At 60.1% G+C, this 20475-nt stretch overlaps 1 protein-coding gene across 3 annotated transcripts in view; it reads right to left on the bottom strand.

The window, feature by feature from the left end:
• The window catches only part of NOL4L (nucleolar protein 4 like), a 66081-nt gene that overhangs the window by 11176 nt on the left and 34430 nt on the right, over positions 1-20475 (bottom strand). Inside the window, exons 1-2 of one of the 3 annotated variants that reach the window (XM_052783362.1) lie at positions 17285-17472; positions 10788-10929 (exon numbers count right to left, since the gene is read on the bottom strand). In XM_052783362.1, the coding sequence (XP_052639322.1) occupies positions 10788-10896 (109 nt within the window). In that variant the 5' untranslated portion in view covers positions 10897-10929; positions 17285-17472. Of the gene's footprint in view, positions 1-10787; positions 10930-16730; positions 16980-17284; positions 17473-20475 lie in introns of those variants that run through there. The other 2 variants (XM_052783371.1, XM_052783354.1) reach the window with 2 other exon arrangements.

Raw genomic sequence — 20475 nt, 5'->3', positions numbered from 1 at the left:
AAACCGCTCGGCCCGTTTCCCCTTCCCTCCCCCTTGCTGCAGTAAATCCTTTATTTCATTAGGTGCCTCTGCGAGAGGGAAAGGGCGAAGCACGTGGGGAGCCGCTTCCTGCGCGAGCGTGCGCCGGGCGGCGAACAAAGAAGCTGCCGGCAGCGACGAGCAGATGGTGGTCCCCGCGCCCGGCCCGCGCGGCCACAGGACAATGGGGTCGGGCTGCGGGACAGCCTCGGCACCGCGCCGACGGCTCCTGCCGCATGGGCGCCAGGTCCGAAGGTGTGCAGGCGCGGGGTGGCGGGACGGTGCCCTCCTCTTCCTCCTCCCCCCGCCAGCACCCGCTAGGAAACTTTAATGAGAGGCTCGGCAAGCGCTCCTGTGACCCTGCAGCAGCCAGGACTTTGTATCCCTTAAAATAAACAGACTTGAGGACGCTCGGGCATCCAAGCCGACCGTGGGGGCTGGCCGGGGTTGCTGCCATGTGTCCCCAGCCACCCCGCCATGGGCGCCAGCGCTCGCTGCCCAGCCTCGCGCCTGCGCCAAGGCTGCTCCTGGCCCCACGAGCCCCTAAATTAAAAGGTCCCCACTCGAGCGACCCGCTCAGCGGAGCTCCCTCCCCCTCCTTTCCCTTGCGCTGATCCACTTATTCGTCTGAGCAATGACCAGAGCTGACCTAATCCCCAGGGTGGTGTTCATGTGCCGGGCGCTCCGGGCCAGCGGCAGGCGTCACCCTCCCCGGCACGGGGCTGGCTCCAGGCAGACATCCTTGCTCCTGGCCGGGGCCGAGCACTGGCTCTGAGTGCCGGAGAGTATAGGGCTCCAGGGGAGCTCAGCAGCCGGCGTTACCCTGGGGCACCCCCCAAGACCGGCTCTGGTCTCCCGTCCCCGTACCGCGGCGGCGGGGCTCCAGCAGGCAGCTGCAGCCCGGACCACGGCAGCAGGGCTTCGGCCGTACCTGGAGGGGCAGGATGCCGGGGGCACCGCCACCTCCTGCCCCAGCACCCCCTCCTGTCCCGGGGCACCGGGGCTCGCTGCCCCGCGCACACCTTGCCAGGACGGGCAGCCGGACCCACCACCGGCGCTCTGCGCCCTCGGCACGGGCGCGGGAGCGGTGCCGGCTCGGCCGCGGCCCCATGCAGCAGCAGGCAGGTGGCTGGGGGCGCGGAGGGCTCCCTGCCCCTGGGATGGCGGCCATCCCTCCCCCTGCTCTGCTCTCCGCACCAGGCGAGACGGGGCTCCCAGAGGGAGGCTCCAGCCTCATCCAGTGATGCCTCTCGGAAGGATTAAGGAGAATTATTCCCATGCGCGGAGGCACGAGCCGCACGCCAGGCCCAGCCGTCAGCCCGGGCACAGCCACAGCAACAGCACCATGCTGCGGGGCCAATCAGCGCCCGTCCCGCGGGCTGACGGCGGGGACCTCCTGCCGGCTCTTGGGGCGGCAGGCAGCCCCCGGCACAGCTGCCTGCGCAGAGCAAGGGCCGAGGGCCCTCCGTGCCACAAAAGCCCTGCCAGACAAGGGGCACCAAGAGAGGCGTCACCTGGGAGAAGACTGTGCAGGTGCCCTGAGCATTCCCAACCCGCCCCAGACATCCCCAATCTGCGCTCGGCATCCCTGCATTGCTCTGAGCATCCTCAACCTGCTGGGGGAAGACTGCGCAGGTGCCCTGAGCATCCCCAACCCGCCCCAGACATCCCCAATCTGCCCTCGGCATCCCTGCATTGCTCTGAGCATCCTCAACCTGCTCTGAGCATCCCCAATCTGCCTTAAGCACCCCCTACTCCGCCCTGGGCATCCTGCTCTGCCCTTGCCCATCCACCTCCAGCCTCCCCGCGGCCCCCAGCTCTGCCCCCGGTCCCTGCAGCTCCCGTCCCCATCGGCAGTGCCGGTCCCACACCAGCAGCTCACACCAGGCGGGATCCTGGGGGTGAGGTCTGGACCCCCCGACTTCTCAATGTCTCAGGTTTTCTTTTGTGTTGCACAAAACGCACACAGCAGCTGCAAATCAGGTTTCTACCTGACTCGGCTGCATTTACGAACCTTGGGTTTGCTACAGCCAAAACCTATTGAAAACAAAGAGGAAGACGTGTCTAGGAACCCGTCCAGGTGGAATAAGAAAATGAAATGGGAATCTAACATAAGGGACCAGCATCTACTGCAAGAACAATTTAGTTTAAACCAAGTATGAACGTAAGTAAATAATGAGGTCTGTAAACCTGCTAGCTACAGATAATTTTCTTATTTCTACCTTTTTACAGGTTATGCTCTCCCAGAAGCTCTGCGTATAAAGTGGCGGATAATCTCAGTTCTGTGGGCAGAAAACCAGCTGCAAATTCAGGTTGCTGAGGTCCTTGGGTCTGAATGGGAATGGCTTCAACCAGCTTAAAAACGCACTACGCTCTCCTGGTTGGCACGGATGGGACAGTGCCGGTGCCGGTGCCGGTGCCGCTCCGTAGGCAGCTTCGCTGGGGCATCTCCAGCCCACGGCCAGCCCCGAGCAGTGACTGGGGCACCCCACAGCGAAGCAGGACCTGGGGGAGAGGGAGCAGGAGCCTTCCCACCTTGCATGCCAGCACTGGGTTTAGGCTCCTGCTCTGCCAACAGCAGCTGAGGCAGGACTCCGAGCAGCCGTGTTGGCCACGCTCCCAGAGAATCACCGTTTCGATAAAACCCACCAAACTTCTGAGCTCGGAGAGGTTTTCTGCAGACTCCCAGAGATCGCCCAAAACACACGTAACGAGCAGGGGTCTGGCAGCAGCAGGCAAGCAAGGCCAGGCTGCGCAGCCATGAATATATTCATTATCAACCAGCACGAGCCTGGTGAGCTCCCTGCTCACGGCTGGAGCTTGGCTGCATGAGGAGCCCCTCTAATGAGGATAATTGGGAGCCCCCCTGCTCCACCCCCACGCCCTAATTGAAGCAGATGGAACTGTAAAAACAACGTCACTTCTAACCGGTTTGATCTTTCAGTCGGAAAACGGAATATTTCGTTCTCCTGTTTAATCCCCTCGAGCCGGGGCTCCAGGGGCTGGAGGTGGAGGGGACCTCGGCACTGCATGGGGGATGCCGGTGAGGCTGGAGAGCCCAACGGAGGCCGCCTGGCCCCGAGGCCCCCCCGGAGCACTGCCCTCCTCAGCACCACTGCGGAGGCCAGGCTGCGGCCAGGCGAGCGGCCAGGCTGGCGAGGAGGCCACAGGGAAGCCGCCTCGCGCCTCTGCTGCGGCCCCGGCATCTCCCTGGCGGTGCCCAGCCCCGGAGAGCGAGAAGCAAAATGGCTTCTTGGGCCGCGGTGCTGGGGGAGGAGGGGATCAGTCACTTATTAAATGAATTAATCAGGGCTCAGCGTTTTCATTTTGAAGAGGCTGCTGGATTATCCTTGATTTCTGTGGCGCTGGATTTGCGGAGATCAGGAGGGGAAGGGGCGATTTCCAACACCTGCTCCCCAGGAGATTTTTACGGCCGGGAAGTGGTTGGGTTTAACGTCTCTGTCGGTGAAGGCCACCGCACCGCTCTCCAAAGTCAGAGTTAAAGATGAATGGGGCAAATTGTTCCTCCTCCTGTCACATCTCCAGAGTGGAGACAAAACCTCTTTTGACTCGGAAAACAATGAGCTTATGTAAGAGCCAGCGGCCCACGGAAACCTCGCCGCAGCCCCGCACCACGCGGTGGGCCACGGCCGCCCGGTCCTGCCCGCGCCCCGCTGCAACGGGAGCCCCCGGCCGGCACCGGGGCGGCACTCCCTCGGCACTCCCTGCCTGCGCAGCCTCGGGCGCTGCGGCCACCGCCAGGTCCCACCGGCAACCCTCGGTCCCCCGTGGACTGCCATGGAGCCACCAGCCGTGGCCCTGCCTGCCTGTGGCCGGCGGGGGTGACGGCAGAGGTTGCTGCTCCAACCGGAGACTCGCCATCGTTACCGGGAGGAATGCCCCATTTCCAGCCCACCGTGGCACCAGCACGGGCTGGAGCTGTACGCCCAGCCTGAGAGCGGCTGTCAGGAGGGCGCAGAGCATCCCACTGCCGCCTGCCTGGAACAACAGCCAGGAAGATGAAAAGTGCCATAAATTATTCACTCACAAAAGAGACGCGAAGGGGGAAGAAGGGGAGGAGGAAAGCCTGCGAGGAAGGGATACTTAATACAAATTAGAGAGACCGAGTGGGAACGGGGCCCCACGGGGGGGCCACGGCTGGGTGGCAGCACCGCATTCATTAGGAGCAAGCGAGCGGCGCCCCGGGGCTCCCGCACCCACGACCAGGCGGTGAGTGGCAGGAGAGGCCCCAGCCATGCCGGCTGCCGTGGCCGCCCCGGCCCTGCGCCGCTCACGTGGCCAGAGCACGAAGCCTATTTTGTCCAGGTCCTGCCCGGCTGATTGCCTCCAAGATGCATAAGAAAGAAAAAAGAAATGTCGCTGGGGTCCACGGAGCGGTGGGACTGGCCAGTGTCCGGTTAAGGCGCTGTATTTCCTGTCTTCCTTCGTTAACACAAACCTTGTTATGTCCCAGACAAAGTGTCCACCCTGTGCACTCCCTCCCTGGTTCCCTGCCTTCGACCAGAGCCCTCGACAAGCCAGACATCTGGCACGGCTGGACACAATGCGCGTCCGCAGGCAAGCTCAGCCGGACAAGGCAGCGCTGTGCGACCGGCTCCCCCTCCCTCAGCATGAAAGGTGCCCCCCGGTGCCATCTCCCCCCGGCTCTGCTGCCCAGCCCGAGGGAGCAGCTCCCTGCGGCACTGGGACCTCACCATGCTGGCCCCACGACGGACATTTTCCCATGCACCAAAGCTTGGCAGCTCCCGCTGCAGAAAGCAGCCTCGCCACAAACGCGCTCTGTTGCTCCGTTTTCCCTTCTCCTCCTGACCTCGTCCCTCCCACCGCTGCTGCCCCGGCCACCTCGCTGCTCGAGGGGTGCCCGAGCCAGGAGCCTATGGCAGGGAAAGAGGTGGCGCAGACCAAGCCTCTCCTTGTGCTGCTGCCGCTGGCAGCCACCCGGATCCTGCTGCAGGGAGGGGACATGCCACGGTCCCGCGCTGCCCGGGCACTGCCTCTCCCCATGCCAAACAAACGGGTTTGGTGGCTTTGGGCAGAACTCACGCCAAGCTGGTGCCTCCAGCGCAAGCCTGCCGCCAGAGAGACCCTGCTGCTCGCCCCCAGCCCTTTGGGCAAGACAGAGTGGGGACTGTATCCAAGCCACTGGACACTGCACACTTCCCAAGCAAGGGACAAGCTGCAGACCTCACCCTGCTGTCCCTGCTCACCCCCTTGGCCGTGGCTGCTCAAATTGGGGAGGAAGGTGGGGGCACAGGTGGTGCTGGCTGCCCAGTAGCCTGGTGATCCCCTCTGCTCCAGACCAAGGAAGAGCCTCCCAAAACTCTGTTCCATGCACCAGCCGGGAGGGAGCCCCGAGCCGAGTTCAATGTGACAGGCTGGTGAAGCCACCACGGCACCACAGTGTCCATGCCGCACTCCTCAGCCTTGCAGCAGGAAAGAACAGCTCTTCAAAAGACGCCGAAAGGAGGGTGTTTATCACCGGTGAGGGCCTTTGCTCGGGAGGAGCAGACATGCCCCTGGAAGAGGTGACGGGGAACGGAGCCACCAGCCCAGAGTGCTCAGGCAAGGCAGGGATGCACTTGCTGACTTCTGCTACAGGAACAGCACAGTGTGGGTACACCCGAGGGACAGAGGAAATATATGCCTAAGAAAAATAAGATAAGGTCACCTCTAGCTGTTGTAAGGCCTGGATGCTGGTCCTAGTCTCGATTAGGCTCTGAGCTAGGGCTTCTGGGAGGGTGAAATCCAACACCGGTGCAAGAAGCCCTGAAAACAGTGAGGATTTTGCAGCCTGGGAAAAGCAAGGGTCTCGGGGCTTGCAGACCACCTCTTGCAATGGCCAGCCGTCAGATGGCTGTCCATGCATCTCCCGGGCCTTCCCTGTGGCTGGCAAAGGTGCGTTTGTGTTCACCTGGAGCAGGGATGGGGCCGGCCGAAGAAAGCCCCAGTGGCACAGGAGAACTGGGAACTGCGCAACACCCAATGCTACCCGCGGTAAGTGACCCTGCTATGGTGAAGTGAAGAGGGTGCCATCGCCCCGCGGTCGGGTACCAGCTGTCGAGGAGGTGCAGGCGTGGAGCAGGGCATCACGGCTGCCCTGGGGATGGAGCCTGGCATGAGGCTGGTGTTTGGAGTCCTGCAGGCAGGAGCTGAGCTCGCTGTGCAGGCACGGGCCTGGCTTCTGGTCTGCACTTGACAAGAGGGCTGCTCTCCTCCCCAGAAAGCACTCTGCAAGGTCGGTGGTTCAGGGAACCTGGTGATGTGCAGCACGTCGTGGGCATCTCGCCAAATAACGGCGGCGTGACCCGGAGCTGTGGGATGCATGCCATACCAGAAGAGAGACTGCTGTGCTGGGGACAGCTCGGTGCTGTCCCTGCTGGTCCCAGGGCAGGGTGTCCAGAGGAGCGACGTGCCCTATCCACTCCCGGGACAGCATCCTGAAATAACACCTGCCTGCATGTCCTTCCTTTGGAGCACTCCTGAGGGATGTCCCCAACACCAGAGAGCCTTCCCAGCCAGCTGCCTCGAGGGATGCCCCCAAGGAGCACGTGCCTTCACAGTTAAGTAGGTTAAGAAAGTCCTTTCTCCAAGGTCTGGATTAGCCACTGCTGCTCCAGGCAGAATGGGCTCAGCGGGGACGCTGCCAGTCAAGTGAAGACTGCACGCAGGGACCTCAGCTGGAAGGGGATCTGACCCAACACGGTGCCATGAAACAACCCTATGCCCCCCATGCAGGGAAAGCAGATCTTATACCCAGGAGCTTTCCCTGCTCTTCAGAAGGACCGGGCAGGATGGGCTGAGGAGCAGCAACCCCTGCCCATGGGCTGAGCGCTGCTCCTAGGCGATTGAGCAGGATGTATGGCCAGGGATGAGGCAAGATGTATCCTATTAGCAGGCAAGACAGAGGTGTCTTCTACATTAGTTCAAGTGCTTTGCCATGTCACATACACTGGGGTTTTGGGGGTCTGCCTCCTGTTTTCTTTTCAAGGGCACTGCACTCACCAGCAGGTCACACCATCCCTGTGGTGGGACACCCCACTCAGCCCCATGCACCAGACCAAACTGGGAGGTTTTGTAATGCTGCGCTCGCCTGTGGATGCAGACGGGCTCTGAAGATGGACAGACTCCAGCTGAAACTGCTGCAGCAAGACAGGGCCAGGCACCGGGACCTGCTCTCAGCTGGGAGTGGGTACGGGACCCCTTCAGGGATGGTGACAGGCACAGGAGACAGCGAGACAGCGTAGCATTCAGGGTCACTTTGCTCCGAACGCATGTTGGCTCCCACAGACGTGCCCCTCCAGGATGTCCTGCACAATAGCTTCGCTTCAGCAGCAAAGAGTTTGTGTTGATCTTGCTGTCGCTTTGGGTAGCTGCCGGCTTCCTGCGGGCACGTACGCTGTGAGCAACATCCGACGGGGAAGGGATGTTGCAGGGAGCTTCACGTTTTCCGTGCAGGGGCCCACAGGATGAGTAACAAAGGAAAATGGAAGGAGCGAGTGTGTGCGCGTCGGCGTCGCTGCTCAGAGCTGGCCGGTGTGTCCTGCATCCCGCCGTGCGCCCGCCAACCCAGCAGGAACCCCAGCTCTGCTGCTGATGCTCTCCCAATGGTGCCTTCTCTGTCCCTTACCCACCAAAGTCATTAGGTCTAATTTGTTCTCCCTGCTGTTCCAAGGGCTGATGCTGGTTGCAGCACGGCTATACCGGGCCAAGGTTTCTGGGCACGGAGACAAAAGGTGGTGTTGGCTTTTGTCTTAGCTGCTTTTAAGCTCTCTGAAGATTTAGCAGATACCTGTGTATCAAAGCATGGGACAACAGTTCCCTGCTCTCCCGCCTCTCTGGATTTCATACCGCTCTGCTCGTCTGCCATAGGAGAGCACTCGCTCCTCCCAGGCCTCCGAAAGACCTGGAGTTGGTGCTTCGGTACTTTAAACAAGACTTTTTTTTAACAAGCATGTCAGACAATACTGCTCTCCTACTAGGCAACTCTTCATTAAAACTTTATACTTTAGGAAGCCTTTCACAGAAGACACACTCCAAGCATCCCTCCTGTCAGACAGCAGCAGGTGGGAGCAATTCAGTAACTCAAAAGGATTTCCAGAGGGAGGAGACTACCGAGTCCTGAACAAGCTCCAGATCGAAGGAGGCAGCATGTGACCAGACCCCTCTGCAGCACCGGGACACTCGGAGCTGAGCCCAGCCAGGCTGCAGGGGAGGCACGGGGCTCGCTGCGGCACTGGCCAGATCTCCCACAGCTGGTGGAAGAAGGCTGGGGCTCTGCGGGGCTGCCGTGGGGCACGGTGGACAGTTGAGCGCGGGAGACGTGGATAAACATCCAGTTTTGGCATGGAGTACTTTAACCAGAGCCCTTGGGCTGCCCTGGCACGGGCACTCTGCACGGGGCACCTTGGCCAGCTGGACTCCAAGGAGGGTGCAGTTCACACAGGCTGGTTACTCACATTTATACGATTTCCTTGGGAAAGTCTTGCATGTGCACAGCCTTAGCAAGCCAGTGTGAACCCGGTAAAACACATTTGCTTCCAAAAAAAAAGAACTTTCATGGATTGAGAGAAGAGGAAACTGAAGAGTGCTTGACACTGATTCAGGCACATTCCCTTCCCCACGCCAGTAATTTGCCTTTCCTCTCACGACATGCTCCTTCTTTGCTCCGTGCTCCTCCTCTCCTCTAACCACTCGCTGCCCACCTGGGTCGCTCCATCGCCCTTCTTCCCTTCCCAGCCTTGTGCATGCTTCAGTCCTGGGTGGGAGCGTTGGGTTTGGCAGAAGGACTGACACAAGGCCTTTTGCCCCATTAGCCTGTATTTTAGAGCTCCAATACAGGACACTGACATTCACCACAGTGACAAAACCTCTTTTCACTCCCATAAAATGCCCCCTGAAGTATGACAGCCTGATGGAAATCCCAGTCCCTGGCTTCTTCTTGATGGGTCTCGTTAGTAACCCTGGGCTTGGCTTGCTTACTCTTCGACTCCATCACTTCTGATCTGCCAAAGGCTACCTGGTTTAGCCTTCTGATACCACAGGGACAGCCTGGGACACTTGCATTCCTCACAGAAAGGAAGGGAGTATTTGTGCCTTATTGCTCACCTCTGAACCTTACAAAAGAAATAAAAGGGAGCCAAGAAGGGCCCCAAAGAGGACACCTGCTTCTGAAGAAAAACCACAGGGCATGAAAAACTGGAAGCATTTCCTAAGAGGGCAGAGAGAGAGAGGGAGGATTTAGCTTTACTGAGAACATCTTGGTTTGCCTAAATACGTGAGTCCCTTATTAAATTACTGTCCTGTTGAATAATAGTGTTCAGCAAAGGGATCAAAACCGTGCCATTCTAGATTGTAAATGAGACTTGGGAATTCAGTGGTGAGGGATAAGCCACAAGCCTGGAATGTCCCGATGGGAAAATGGCAGAGTTCAGGGGGTACAGAGAGACCTGGCCAGGCCACAGGTATGAGAGGCAGCGCTCGCTCGGGACGGAGGTTGCAGCCTGGTCCCAAAGAGCCAAACGCTTCTGATGTGAGCAGTTGTGTTACCACTGAAACACCCTTCCTCCTGGCATGGGCACAGCCCCACTGCCAGGCCCTGCACAAGCAGAAGTGCCACTGCCCATCCCACCGGACGGGGACATGGTTTAGCGCTGGCAGGTTTCACATCCTCACCAAGGCTGCCTGACTCCGGGGCTGGTGCTAGTTAGTTAAAACCAGCTGTTTCTCTAAACTGCAGATTTGCAATAGAAACTGAAGTGCCACAAGGTGCTGGACTGAAGAGAGCAGTGTCCCTGCTGTCCCTACCATCCCTGCTGTCCCTGCCACTGGCCACACAAGCAGCTAAAAGCCACCCCAGGGAGACCTGCCAGCACAAAAGCCCTTTCTTTCCTCTGGGGTGCTTTTCCAGTCCCCTTTTTCTTAAAGCAGCACCAACCCATCCCAGGTTGTCCCTCAACTCCTCCGCTCCCCTCCCGCTCTCCCAGCAGCAGCCAGGCTGGGGACAATGAGGGATTCAACCTCTTGAGCAAAAACCAGTAACAGTCCAACCACTGAAGCCTTCCAAGCATCACGGAGATGAACTCTGACCCGAACTCGTACTTCTACCATTTATTTACTTGCTCTTTTACTTTAAACTAGCATGTTTCACAGAAGTAACACACCACTTCTCTTCACCAAACACTTCCTCCCACCCAGCCCTTGTGTGCCACCTTCACCCCTTTCAACCGCCTGCCCTGAGTGAGAGGACACCCAAGTCCACCCCGCACTCCCATCACTATCAGCTATTGCAGATTACACATTTCTTGCCTGGGGGATCCAAGACACTGTCTAAGGTGCAGCTTTCCAAGCATGGAAAGCTGTGACCTGTATTGCGAAGCCTTGGCATCCTTCCTGCAGCGGGACAGCGCACAGCCCGCGCTTCAGGACTAACTGGGCTCTCCTTGTCACACCAGGGGAACTACAACCTGGTGCCTTAGGAGAGGATTTGGTGACCTCTTGCTGGAGGAGCTGGGAGCCAGATCCCCGCACAAGGACCATCAGCTCTGAGCTGGACAGGGCCCTGGCTGAGCAGGAACCCAGAAGCTAAATGGGAAGGACTGGGAGTCGGCACTGCTTCAAAGCCTGTGCTGATACGAAATCCATCCTACAGGTGGGACACCTGATCAGAAAGGACTGGTTAATGTTTAATAAGTGACAAAACCATCCTGTGGCAGAGGTGCAGAGCGCTTCCCACCCCCTGGGGCACTCACCGTCCTCGTGGCCGTGCAGGTTCTGTGGGCTGCGCATGCTCTCGTCCTGGCTGGGGCTCAGGCTGGAGTTCAGGTGCTGGTCAGCTGAGATCCATGTGGAGTCGTTCATATCAAAGTCCTCGCTGCTCACCGATGTCTCATCCTGGAGGCAAGCAGGAAAGGGTTAACTCGCTGAGCTATTTTCTTTCCTCTCTCTGGCTTTAACATCTCCTCACCACGCAACCCCTCCTAAAAACAATTCGGTCGGCAGCTCCTGCCCCCCACGAGCGCTTGCTGGCCCCTCGGCGCTCCCCAAGGCCACGGCGAGCAGCCCTTCCCTCCGCTGGGCTAGGTGGCTGCCCCAGCGGGGATGGCCGGGCTCTGCTTCCTGCCTGAAGACGTGCCTGAGCAATGGCACTGTCTCTAATTGAGGACAATTAGAAAGAGCTCGCATCCTGTAGGAGCGGATGGCTGAGCCCTGGAGTTTACCCTTTAATCTCCATCCACCCCAGCATGTTTCTGGCAAGGCAGCGGCGTGTGGGAGCCGAGGACGGGTGCAACTCCATTGAAACGGCTCCGTAAAACATCTCGGACTTTTCTGAGGTCAAATCATCTGCTGCAACAGGAATCACCAGAAGACTGGCACCAGCAGGGAGTGGCTGGTGGGGCAGATCTGGATAGTGGCACCGGTCCCCACAGACCCGCACTGCCTGATGCTGCAGAGGAGGCTCCTGGAGCACAGCCCAGAGGGACGGCTCCTTCAGCTCTCTCCGAAGGGATATCGCCTCTGTACCCTGATCAAAAATGACAACACACACCTTGGGAAGGGGCTGGGGGAGCGAGGTCCCTGGCGAGGCAAGGAAACCCCAGCTCAGGCCGGGGAGCCCAGCCAGCCGCCTGCTCCCCAATGGCATAGATGACATTCCTCTCTCCCACTCCTGCAGCTGAAAGGACATTTTCTCTCTCCCTCTCTCTCCCTTCTCGCTAACCTTTACAGTACTTCGAGACACAGCCCTTGGATCGCTTCCAGCGCCGGAAAGGTCAGCCACAGGATTTCAAAACCATCATCATAAAGGCAGCACTGAGATCCTGAATGAGAGGAGGGGCTGCAGGACCTCCCCGGGCTGAACTCTCCAAACACGCAGCTTGGGAGGAAGCAGATACGAAGCAGATACATGTTCCCGTATGAACACGGTCCTGCTGGTGATCCCTTTATCTGCCTTCCTCTGCCCGCTCCCCTCCCAAAGCAATGGGCAGAGACCGCATCCAGAGGCCTGGGGTGCAGGGGAACACCGAAAATATTTCCAGAACCGCTTTCAACTGCGCTTTCCTTTGATTGAAACATTTCAAAGGCTTGTAAACTCTCTGCTCTTATTTTTTTTTCCCTCCCCCGGTCCTGAGATAAAATACAATCCCTGCTCCCTTTCCGTGTAAGAAGCAATTGGCAAGCGCCCCTCCAACCTACGCCTGCGCCTCATAAAAACTGCCCTGTCTGGCTGCCGCTGGCTGACAGTTTTTATTGTGAACAAACAAATGTCTTTAAAGACAGGTTTGTGCTTTTCCTCCCCGCTCCTCGTCCCTGCAGACACATCTGCTGGCTCGGGGCTCGCTGCCGCCCCCAGCCTGCTCCCTCCATGTGCCTCCCGGGGAGTTTCCTGGAATTTACAGCTTGTTAAACCCCGCACGCACCAACGGATGGACGGATGGGACTCAGCAGCCCCCTGCACGCCCACCAACGGAACGGGGACACCCTGACCCCCAGACCCACCTGTGCTGCCAGCCAGGTGCCCCCTGTGCAGCCCCCCCAGTGCCCAGGTCGAGCAGAGCAAGAGAGGTGGGAGGCAGGGGGGAGGCACGGCGTCCCCTGGCTCAGCACAGCACCGCTGCCATGCCAGCCACGAAGCAATCCTGCCTCTCCAGAAACTCCATCTTGTACGTACAGGAACAGAACTGCAAAGGTCTCCCTGTTGCAAACTATAAATAGTCTCTTTATTGTAAGCATTTGCAGGGAGGCAGCCACCCTAATATCTGGCCTTCTTCACAAGGCTTACTCCAGATTACTGTCAGAGCTTAAGAGACAAACGCAAATGCCAAGGTCCTTGCTGCCCACAGTCTCTCACCTGTCTGGTGAGGAGGAGGAGCCCTGGGAGCAACCCACAATTTTTTTCAGAAAGCATCTGGCTCAGGCATGGCGTCTGCGGGGCTCAGCTGCAGAAGACGCCCAGCCTCGGCACCCAAACCACAACCCGGGAGGCATCACGCTCTCCATGCGCTCACACATGGTGGAAAAGAGGTGACATGCAGGATGCCTCGCATGCGCATGCTATGTAAAGTGCTTTATAAATGTGTACAATTCTCTCGAGGTGCAATAACATTCGCCTATTATTAGAAATACTCTGGGTATCAAACCAGAAACTGATAAGCTATAAATGACTCAAGTCAAACAAGGCCATCGCATGTTCACCAGTCCAGGATCCAGCCACCAGCAGAAAGAGCAGGTTGCTGCTGTGGGACCTTGCCAGGCGGCCCCATCCCCACATCCACAGTGTCACCCCCTACTTTCCAGCCAGAGTTTTCCTCTTTCCAGCACTAATACCCTTGGCCAAAACACCAACGGGACAAACTTCCCGGCAGCGCACAGCTCCCGCAGCACAGCCCGCCCCAAGGGAATGCAAAGCTGACCATGCAGGCGGCATCACGTGAACCCTTCGCAGCAGCGGGGAACGGCCAAAGCCGGCGGTGGGAACTGCCCAGAGAACATCTGCTGCCTGCTGGCTTGGGGCAGCCCCCGCAGCTCTACCCACGCCATGGTGCCCCCGGAGCTCCTCACACCTTTGTGCCTCTCCCCTAAAGCGCAAGAGAAAGGTCCCGACCTCGAGCACGGCTCTGGCCATCCCCATCACTGCGGCTCTGGCATCCTCCGCTGCCACTCAGCTCACTGGGACACCAGAGGCCACCAGCAAGCTCCGTCCTCAGGACACGCCTTGGAGACCAAAGGCTGAGCGTTGTGACCTCCTCGTGCTGCCCGTCAGTGCCAGTGGCAACTGCTGGCACTGGCCCCCTCACGCCAGGGACAGTCCCAGGGATGGGAAGCCCCAGCAGCAACGCCCAGAGCACCGGCTGCCCAGCCATGGCCCAGGAGCAGCCCCATTTCAGTCGGCTGGAGCGGAGGGACAGCAGCACAGCACACGTGCTGGCATCAAAACACAGGACACCAGAGCGGGATCAACATTTCTGGCTGTGTGGGCAGCTCTGAATTTCCCCTGGATGCCAATAACCTGGCTGAAGGCTGAGCCTCAAAGTGGGCTCCACCACCCAGCCAAACAAGGAAGCGTTTCTCAACAGCAGCAACAGCTACAACTCGGAGCAATACGGTAAATCTAATCTACCCTTCCACCCTCTTTTGGCTTGCAAGTCAGGCAGCTCATTCTTTTTCCTCTCTGGGTTCTCAGGAGAATTCTCCCTGCTAATTTCTTCTTTCCTGTAAACAAACTTCAAATGAAACTTTCATTAGAAAGCCGAGCGCAATCCATTACCAGTGCCTGTCTCAGGACCAGACGCCTTTTCCCCAGTTCCACGCCACTCATGGCAGAGATGGAAGTGACAGTGGCTGCCCCAACCAGGCAGCCCAGAGCCAAACCCCAAGCCCCGGCACTGCCGCTGCCGCCCTCCTCCTTCCTGCCTTTCCCAGCTCTCCGGAGAGATCTCCTCACCCCGCAGTAAAGTCCCATCGCTTTGTTTCCAACGTTCAAGGGATTGAGCGATCAAGGGTCAGGCAATGTGCATGCAACTCCTCTTCTGCAAGGGGAAGTCGGATCCTGCTGGTGCATTCACAGGCCACACCCAAACATCGGAGCAGGGCTCCCGCCACCGCACGGGGTTTGGAAAACAACATCCTTGCTCCTCTCCTTATCTACAGTCCAACATTCACAGCTGCTCTGCAGACACTGGCAGCCAATATTTTCTAACTGGCAAAGGCAGACACTGATATGTGCAGGACTCACACTCTGCCTTTCTGTCCCACTTTCCATTCACCAATCTTTGAGCACCGCGCGTGCACGCATCCGCTGAGCCTCACAACTTCCCTCCGAGTTATAAAAGTATTCTTCCTATTATAGAGCTGGAAACCCCAGGTACTGACAGCCGCCCTGGCTGGTCCAAGAACACAGCAAGTCGCTGGCAGATCCAGGAACACAATCAAGATCTCCGGACTGCAAGGCTTTAACTGCTAGACAATGTTTCTTCACTGGCAGCTCTCCTTCCTGGAGAACAACCTCCCATAGCGTGAGCAGGAACAGGGCAGGGGGGGAAGCTACTCTTATAACCGTATCTCGTAAATATATGCAAGGCTATCGGTAACCTGCTTATTTTACAGCCAGGCTCAGTTTCTCAGGGACTGCCTTGCAAGTGTCTCTCCAGTCATTTACATGCTGTGCCTCACGCTTAATATTCCAGGCTCCGAGTCTCAGGACGGTTTATTTTCTCTCTTTGAGTCCTTTTATTTTAAAACGTGTCCTTTCACGCCATAGCCTACTATCCCGATGGGATTTCCTTCCGCGGAGCAGTAACCGAGGCTGTGCGCCGTGCAACCTCCCCAGCACGCAGCCACGCTCAGCTTCCCACCAGAAGCAGCCGTGTTTTTAGAGTCAACAAAAGGCAACGCGTGACTGCCAGCCCCCGGAGCTGCTCCACTGCCGTGCCAGCCACGACCTGCCCGGCACAGGCAGCCCCCAGGCCTGCCAAACCTGGCCAGGACAGAGCACCTCCCGCCGTGACCCACGGCAGCAGCTCGGTGCTCAGGGACGAGCTCTCAGGAAGGCAGCCTCATCTCCGTCTCAGCCACTGTTTAAACCCGGCCCTCTGAGCATGCCAAGAAGGTATTGAACCAGATTTGACCCTAACTTAACCAGTTCAGCACAGAGAAAGGCTTACTAATGGAAGATAAAACACTCCAGGTCAAAGATTGATACTGCAGCCACAAATACTGTGGTGGTCATTGCTTCAAAGAGCCCGAGGAGCCTTAAAGCACAAGGGTGTACGCTGGCTGTGAGCTGTGACTGCGCTGCCTACTCGGCTGTGCAATTCACACACCAAACAGAACATCCCCAGCGCTCTTTGTCAGGTCACTTACGTCCTTATTTGCTGCAATTTCTGCTGATTTCTACGGGATGTGGCAAAACCGAGTATTTGTTAGTTCCCAAAAACGGGCAAAGGAGTTCATTTAAAAGGCAAATGGAAGAGGAAGGGAGGATCAGCACCTCCTCCCCCTTCCCCCTTCTCTAAGAGCTCTCCTTCTGGGAACACCACCCCCCCCCCAGGAGTGTTCCCACCGCCCCAAAGTGGAGGGATGCTGCGCAGGGTGAAGCAGCCGGCAGCCCCTTCCCGCAGCCGCTCCCCCCGCGCTCCTGCTGTTCAGCGGGGAGGTGCTGAACGCGGGGGCCGCCGGGACGGGGGACCCGACCCCGTCCGTCCGTCCGTCCGTCCGTCCGTCCGTCCCCGGTGCCCCGCACCCGCCTGCCCAGCACCTGAACTTGCTGCCAGCCGGGCAGGCGTTTGCCGTTCCACGCGAGGCGGGGATGGTGTCTTGAGACCCATAAACCGCACTTTGCTCTTCCACCAGCACCGGGAAACGGGTGCTGGGGTGGGGGGGTGGGGGGGCTGGCTTTGGAGGAGGGGGCCGAGCGGACCAGCACTGCGGGCTGAGCGGCCGGGGATCCACCCGCCCCCGGCAGCCGCGGGACCCGACGTTTTCCCCCCTCGCGGTGAGACGCGGTTCCCACGCGTGTCTCCCCGCAGCAGCGAAGTGCCGGGAACCGGGCTAACGTCCCCGTCCCCGTCCCGCCCCCCGCGCCCCTCCGCCCGCAGATAAATAAATACAGCCGCGATGGAGACCTGCCCGCCGAGCCGGGGCCGGCGCACGGGGCTCAGCGTGCGGCGGGGATTGACACGTAAGTAGGGCTTTACCTCCAGGGAGGCGGCTATTTCCAGCACAATCCCCGCCCGGGGCCGGGGCCGGGGCCGGGGCCGGGGCCGGGGCCGGGGCCGGGGCCGGGGCCGGGGAGGGCGGCTCGGCGATGGCGGCGCGGGGCCGGTGCCCGCGAATTGATGGGGCCGGAGCGCTCCCGCCGCCGCCTCCTCCCACTTTCTTCTGCGCTTTTGTGCTCTTCCGGGGAAGGGGGAGCCGCGCCGGGAAGGACGCGCCAACCTCACTCCCCCCCCCCCCTCCCCAAACAAACACACACCTCCCCACCGCCGCCGGCCGTGCGGGCGACCCGCAACTTCCCGGGGGAAGCGGGGGCGGCGCGGCCGCTCCCCCCGGAGTTGGGGCAGGGCCCCGCGGCCGCCCCCCCCCCTCCCCGCCCCGCCCCTCCCGCCGATGCACCCCCCCCTCCTCCTCCCCGTTCCACCCCCCCCCTCCGCTCCCCGCAGCCGCGTGGAACCCCCGCGCATCCCCCCCCCCCCCCCCCGCCGCCGCCGCCCCGGGGCCCGGTAGCGGAGCCCCGCGGGCGAGCGCCTACCTGGAGCGGGGCCTGGGGCCTGCCGGCCTGCGCCAGCCCGGCGGCGCGGCTGGGAGCGCGGGGCGGAGGGACGGAGGGACGGAGGGAGGGGGCCCAGGCTGGCGGCGCTCCGGAGAGGCTGACAACCAGCTGCTGCCCGGGGAGAGGGGCCGGCGCTGCGGAGCGCGTCACTCCCGGCTCCCGGGGGCGGAGGGGGGGGGGGGTGTAGGTGGGGGGGGGGGGCAGGGGAGGCGGAGGGGGGCGAGCGGGGCCCGGCCGCGGGCGGAGGGGGGCGGGGGCGGCGGGGGGGGGGGGAAGGGGAGCGGGGCCGCGGTGGGGGGGGGGGGGGGCGGGCGCACCGGGCGGGGGGCGCGGGGAGCCGCGCCTGGAAGAGCACATTGTGGAGGGCCAGGGAGGGCCCTTCCTCCCGGAGGAAGAGACAATGTCCAGGGCCGGGCGCCTGCTGGAGAGCCGCGAGAATGCACGGCCGGCGGCACCGCTCGGTACGGCACGGCACGGCTCGGTACGGCACGGCCGGGGGGGGGGGGGGGGGGGGGGGGGGGACTGCAACCCGCCCGGGCATCCTCCGCTCGGCACGGCCCGGGGGGCTGCAAGCCGCCCGGGGACACCCGGCTCGGCGGCGGCCCGGTGACCCGCAGCCCTCCCGGGGACGCCCCGCCCGGCTCAGCCCGGCCCCGGGAGCTCCGGGGTCCGGCAGCGCCGGGGTTCGGCCGTGCCGCGGGGAGCAAGTGACGGGACCCCGGCGGTGGGTCCCCCGGGGAGCAGGGCGGGCGCCCCGCTGCCCCCCTTCCCCTGCACTCGGTGGGTGCAGCGGTGCCCGGGCCCCGCGCTGCCTCTGCTGAATCCTTTTGTTTCAGATGATTCTCCCTATCGCACCGTGGGAGCAGAAGAGGACCCTACTCCGCCAAGCAGCAGCATCCCTCAACGCTGCAGCCTCTTGTCTGAACGTTGCATCTCGGCTGTTGTTAAATCGGCGGCTCTTCAGGGCAGCTCCCTGACAGCGAGGCTGCCCACCGAGCTCGGCCGTGCCCCCCAGCACGGCCCTGTGCAGGGACACCGTGCCGCCAGGTCCCCGGGAGGGCTGGGGATGCTGTGACCCGGCTCCGGGCGGACAGCGCGTGGTGTCCTGGCATCCCCCAGGATGGTACCCGCTCCCAGGCAGGGCCCCGAGAGCCACGGGTCGTTGACCTCCGGCCCGGTTGGGGATCGCCGTGATGGGTGCTGGCATCCCGGCATCCCCCTCCCCAGCCCGTCTCACGTCTCTCGCTGTTTAATGGTTATGAAGGAAATTTTTACAAAATAAACCAAGTGTAACGGATTCAGCGGTGGAGCCTGTGGTAGGCCGGTGCCAGAGCTGAGGATGGGAACTGCCACATTCGTGTTTATGGCTTGTTAGTGCGGATGTCCAATTATGATGTTTTCTACTCCGGCGTTAACCACTGCACTGCCAGGGAAAGCGTGCAAGGGAGGAGGGGCGGCTCGGGAAGATCCGAGGCCAGAGGTGAAAATGGGTATCGCTCGGTGTTGCATTTCCATCTCGTCCAGGCTGATCTGTGGAGCCAGAGGCTGAAGGGCGAGAGCGGAGCCCCGGGGGCCTCCCACGCTCCCGCAGGAAGCGGCAGCTGGCCGGGGAGGGCAGCGGGCTACGAGCCCCCAGCCGCGGGGGGCCTGCTCTGCGCTCACTTCCAGCTCAATGGCTGCTGCTCCTCCCTGAAGCTAAAATAAAATCCTGACCATTTAAGGTGAACAGGAGACTTGCCATGGACCTCAGCGGAGCAGGCTTTAACCAATTCCCATTGCCGGGCTTTGTTTACTCCCTGGGCTCCCTTCACCTTCCAGCTAGACCGGCTTAAGGCCATTTAGGAGAGCAAGACCCCCAGGGACCAAGGCGCCTGCCCCTCTGTTTGGAGACCTCGCAGGGGACCCAAGCCAGCCAGGGTGCGAGTTTGAAGCACAGTCACTATTCTGTGCTGCCTCACCATGTGGACGCTCTTATTTTATACTAAGTGCCTTTGTGTGGGTTAGGTTAATCCACTTTGGAAATGGATTAACCTAAATTTCACATCGGCAAACTTACTGCCGAACAGCCGCGTCCACACAGGGAGCGCGGGAGGAACGACAATTCAGCAATAGCTGCTGGGCAGGAGTTTTTCCCCATGCAGGGGAGGGGTCCTGACCTCAAGGGGGGTCACCGCTGTTACAAGTGGGGTCATGAGCCCGACAGAAATGCAATTGTTTGTGCCAGTGCTCGGGGTCACGAGGCTCGCAGAAGTGGGGCTCACCAGCGGAAGAGGGGCTGCCTCCAGAAACGGCTAGGGAAGCTTTGGGAAACAGCACGCCAAGCTCCGTTCTAGTGGGTATTTTTCGGATTCAAATTATCTAGGGGGAAGTAATTGGCAATTAGATACAGAATTGGTAATAATAATTTATCAAGTTGTCAGGAACAGGGGTAAGTGCCTTAGGAGATTACATTTTTAAAAAAACACACCATAGTAAACCAGTGCTACTGTTATTATATATATAATACACATCAAATATATTATTTATAAGTCGCTTCCTTCCCTCTCTCCTCGCAACGTGTTCGTTACTTCTGGTCCCTGCAAACCCCTTCACGCGGACACAGACCTGCCCATACAGAAAACCTGGGGCTCCCTGTCAGGCTGTGCTTGCCCGGACAGGGTCCCGTCGGATGCCAGCAGAGCCTGAGCTGCAGGTCCTGAGAAGAGCCATGCCCTGGCTGTAACGGCCCTGCACCGCGCAGCCTGCCCGCGTACCAGGCAGTGACGCTTCCAAGGGCATCGCTAACGATGCCCTGACCTCATCTGTCGTAATTTCCTAAGGCAAGGCTCCGCAAGAATACCAGGGCTGCTGTCAAACCCAGGAATAAACTACATTTACAGCACTTTGTAGGAGCTTAATTGCATAGTTGCGTTGTTGAGGAGTGTGGGTGCAGTGATCTAGTGGTGAGAGCAGGGGACTGCAGGACAGCAGGATCCGGCCATCATGCCAGAGGAGTCACTGACTCATGGGCGACCTTGTGCAAGTCACTTGATGTTCTTGTGCCTCTGAAAAGTAGGTTAAATAACAAATGGGACCTCCTGCATTGGGTCCTCCGTGACCATCAAACCCTACTGGGTAATAAGCATTAAAATGTGAATCTCTCAGGGGCGAGGCCAGTAAGAAAAGGGGGG

Source organism: Harpia harpyja, chromosome 1 (assembly GCF_026419915.1).
Source record: "Harpia harpyja isolate bHarHar1 chromosome 1, bHarHar1 primary haplotype, whole genome shotgun sequence".
Classification (NCBI taxonomy): Eukaryota; Metazoa; Chordata; class Aves; order Accipitriformes; family Accipitridae; genus Harpia; species Harpia harpyja.
Note: the sequence above shows the minus strand (reverse complement) of the source record. Positions and strands in the feature narration are given on the sequence as shown.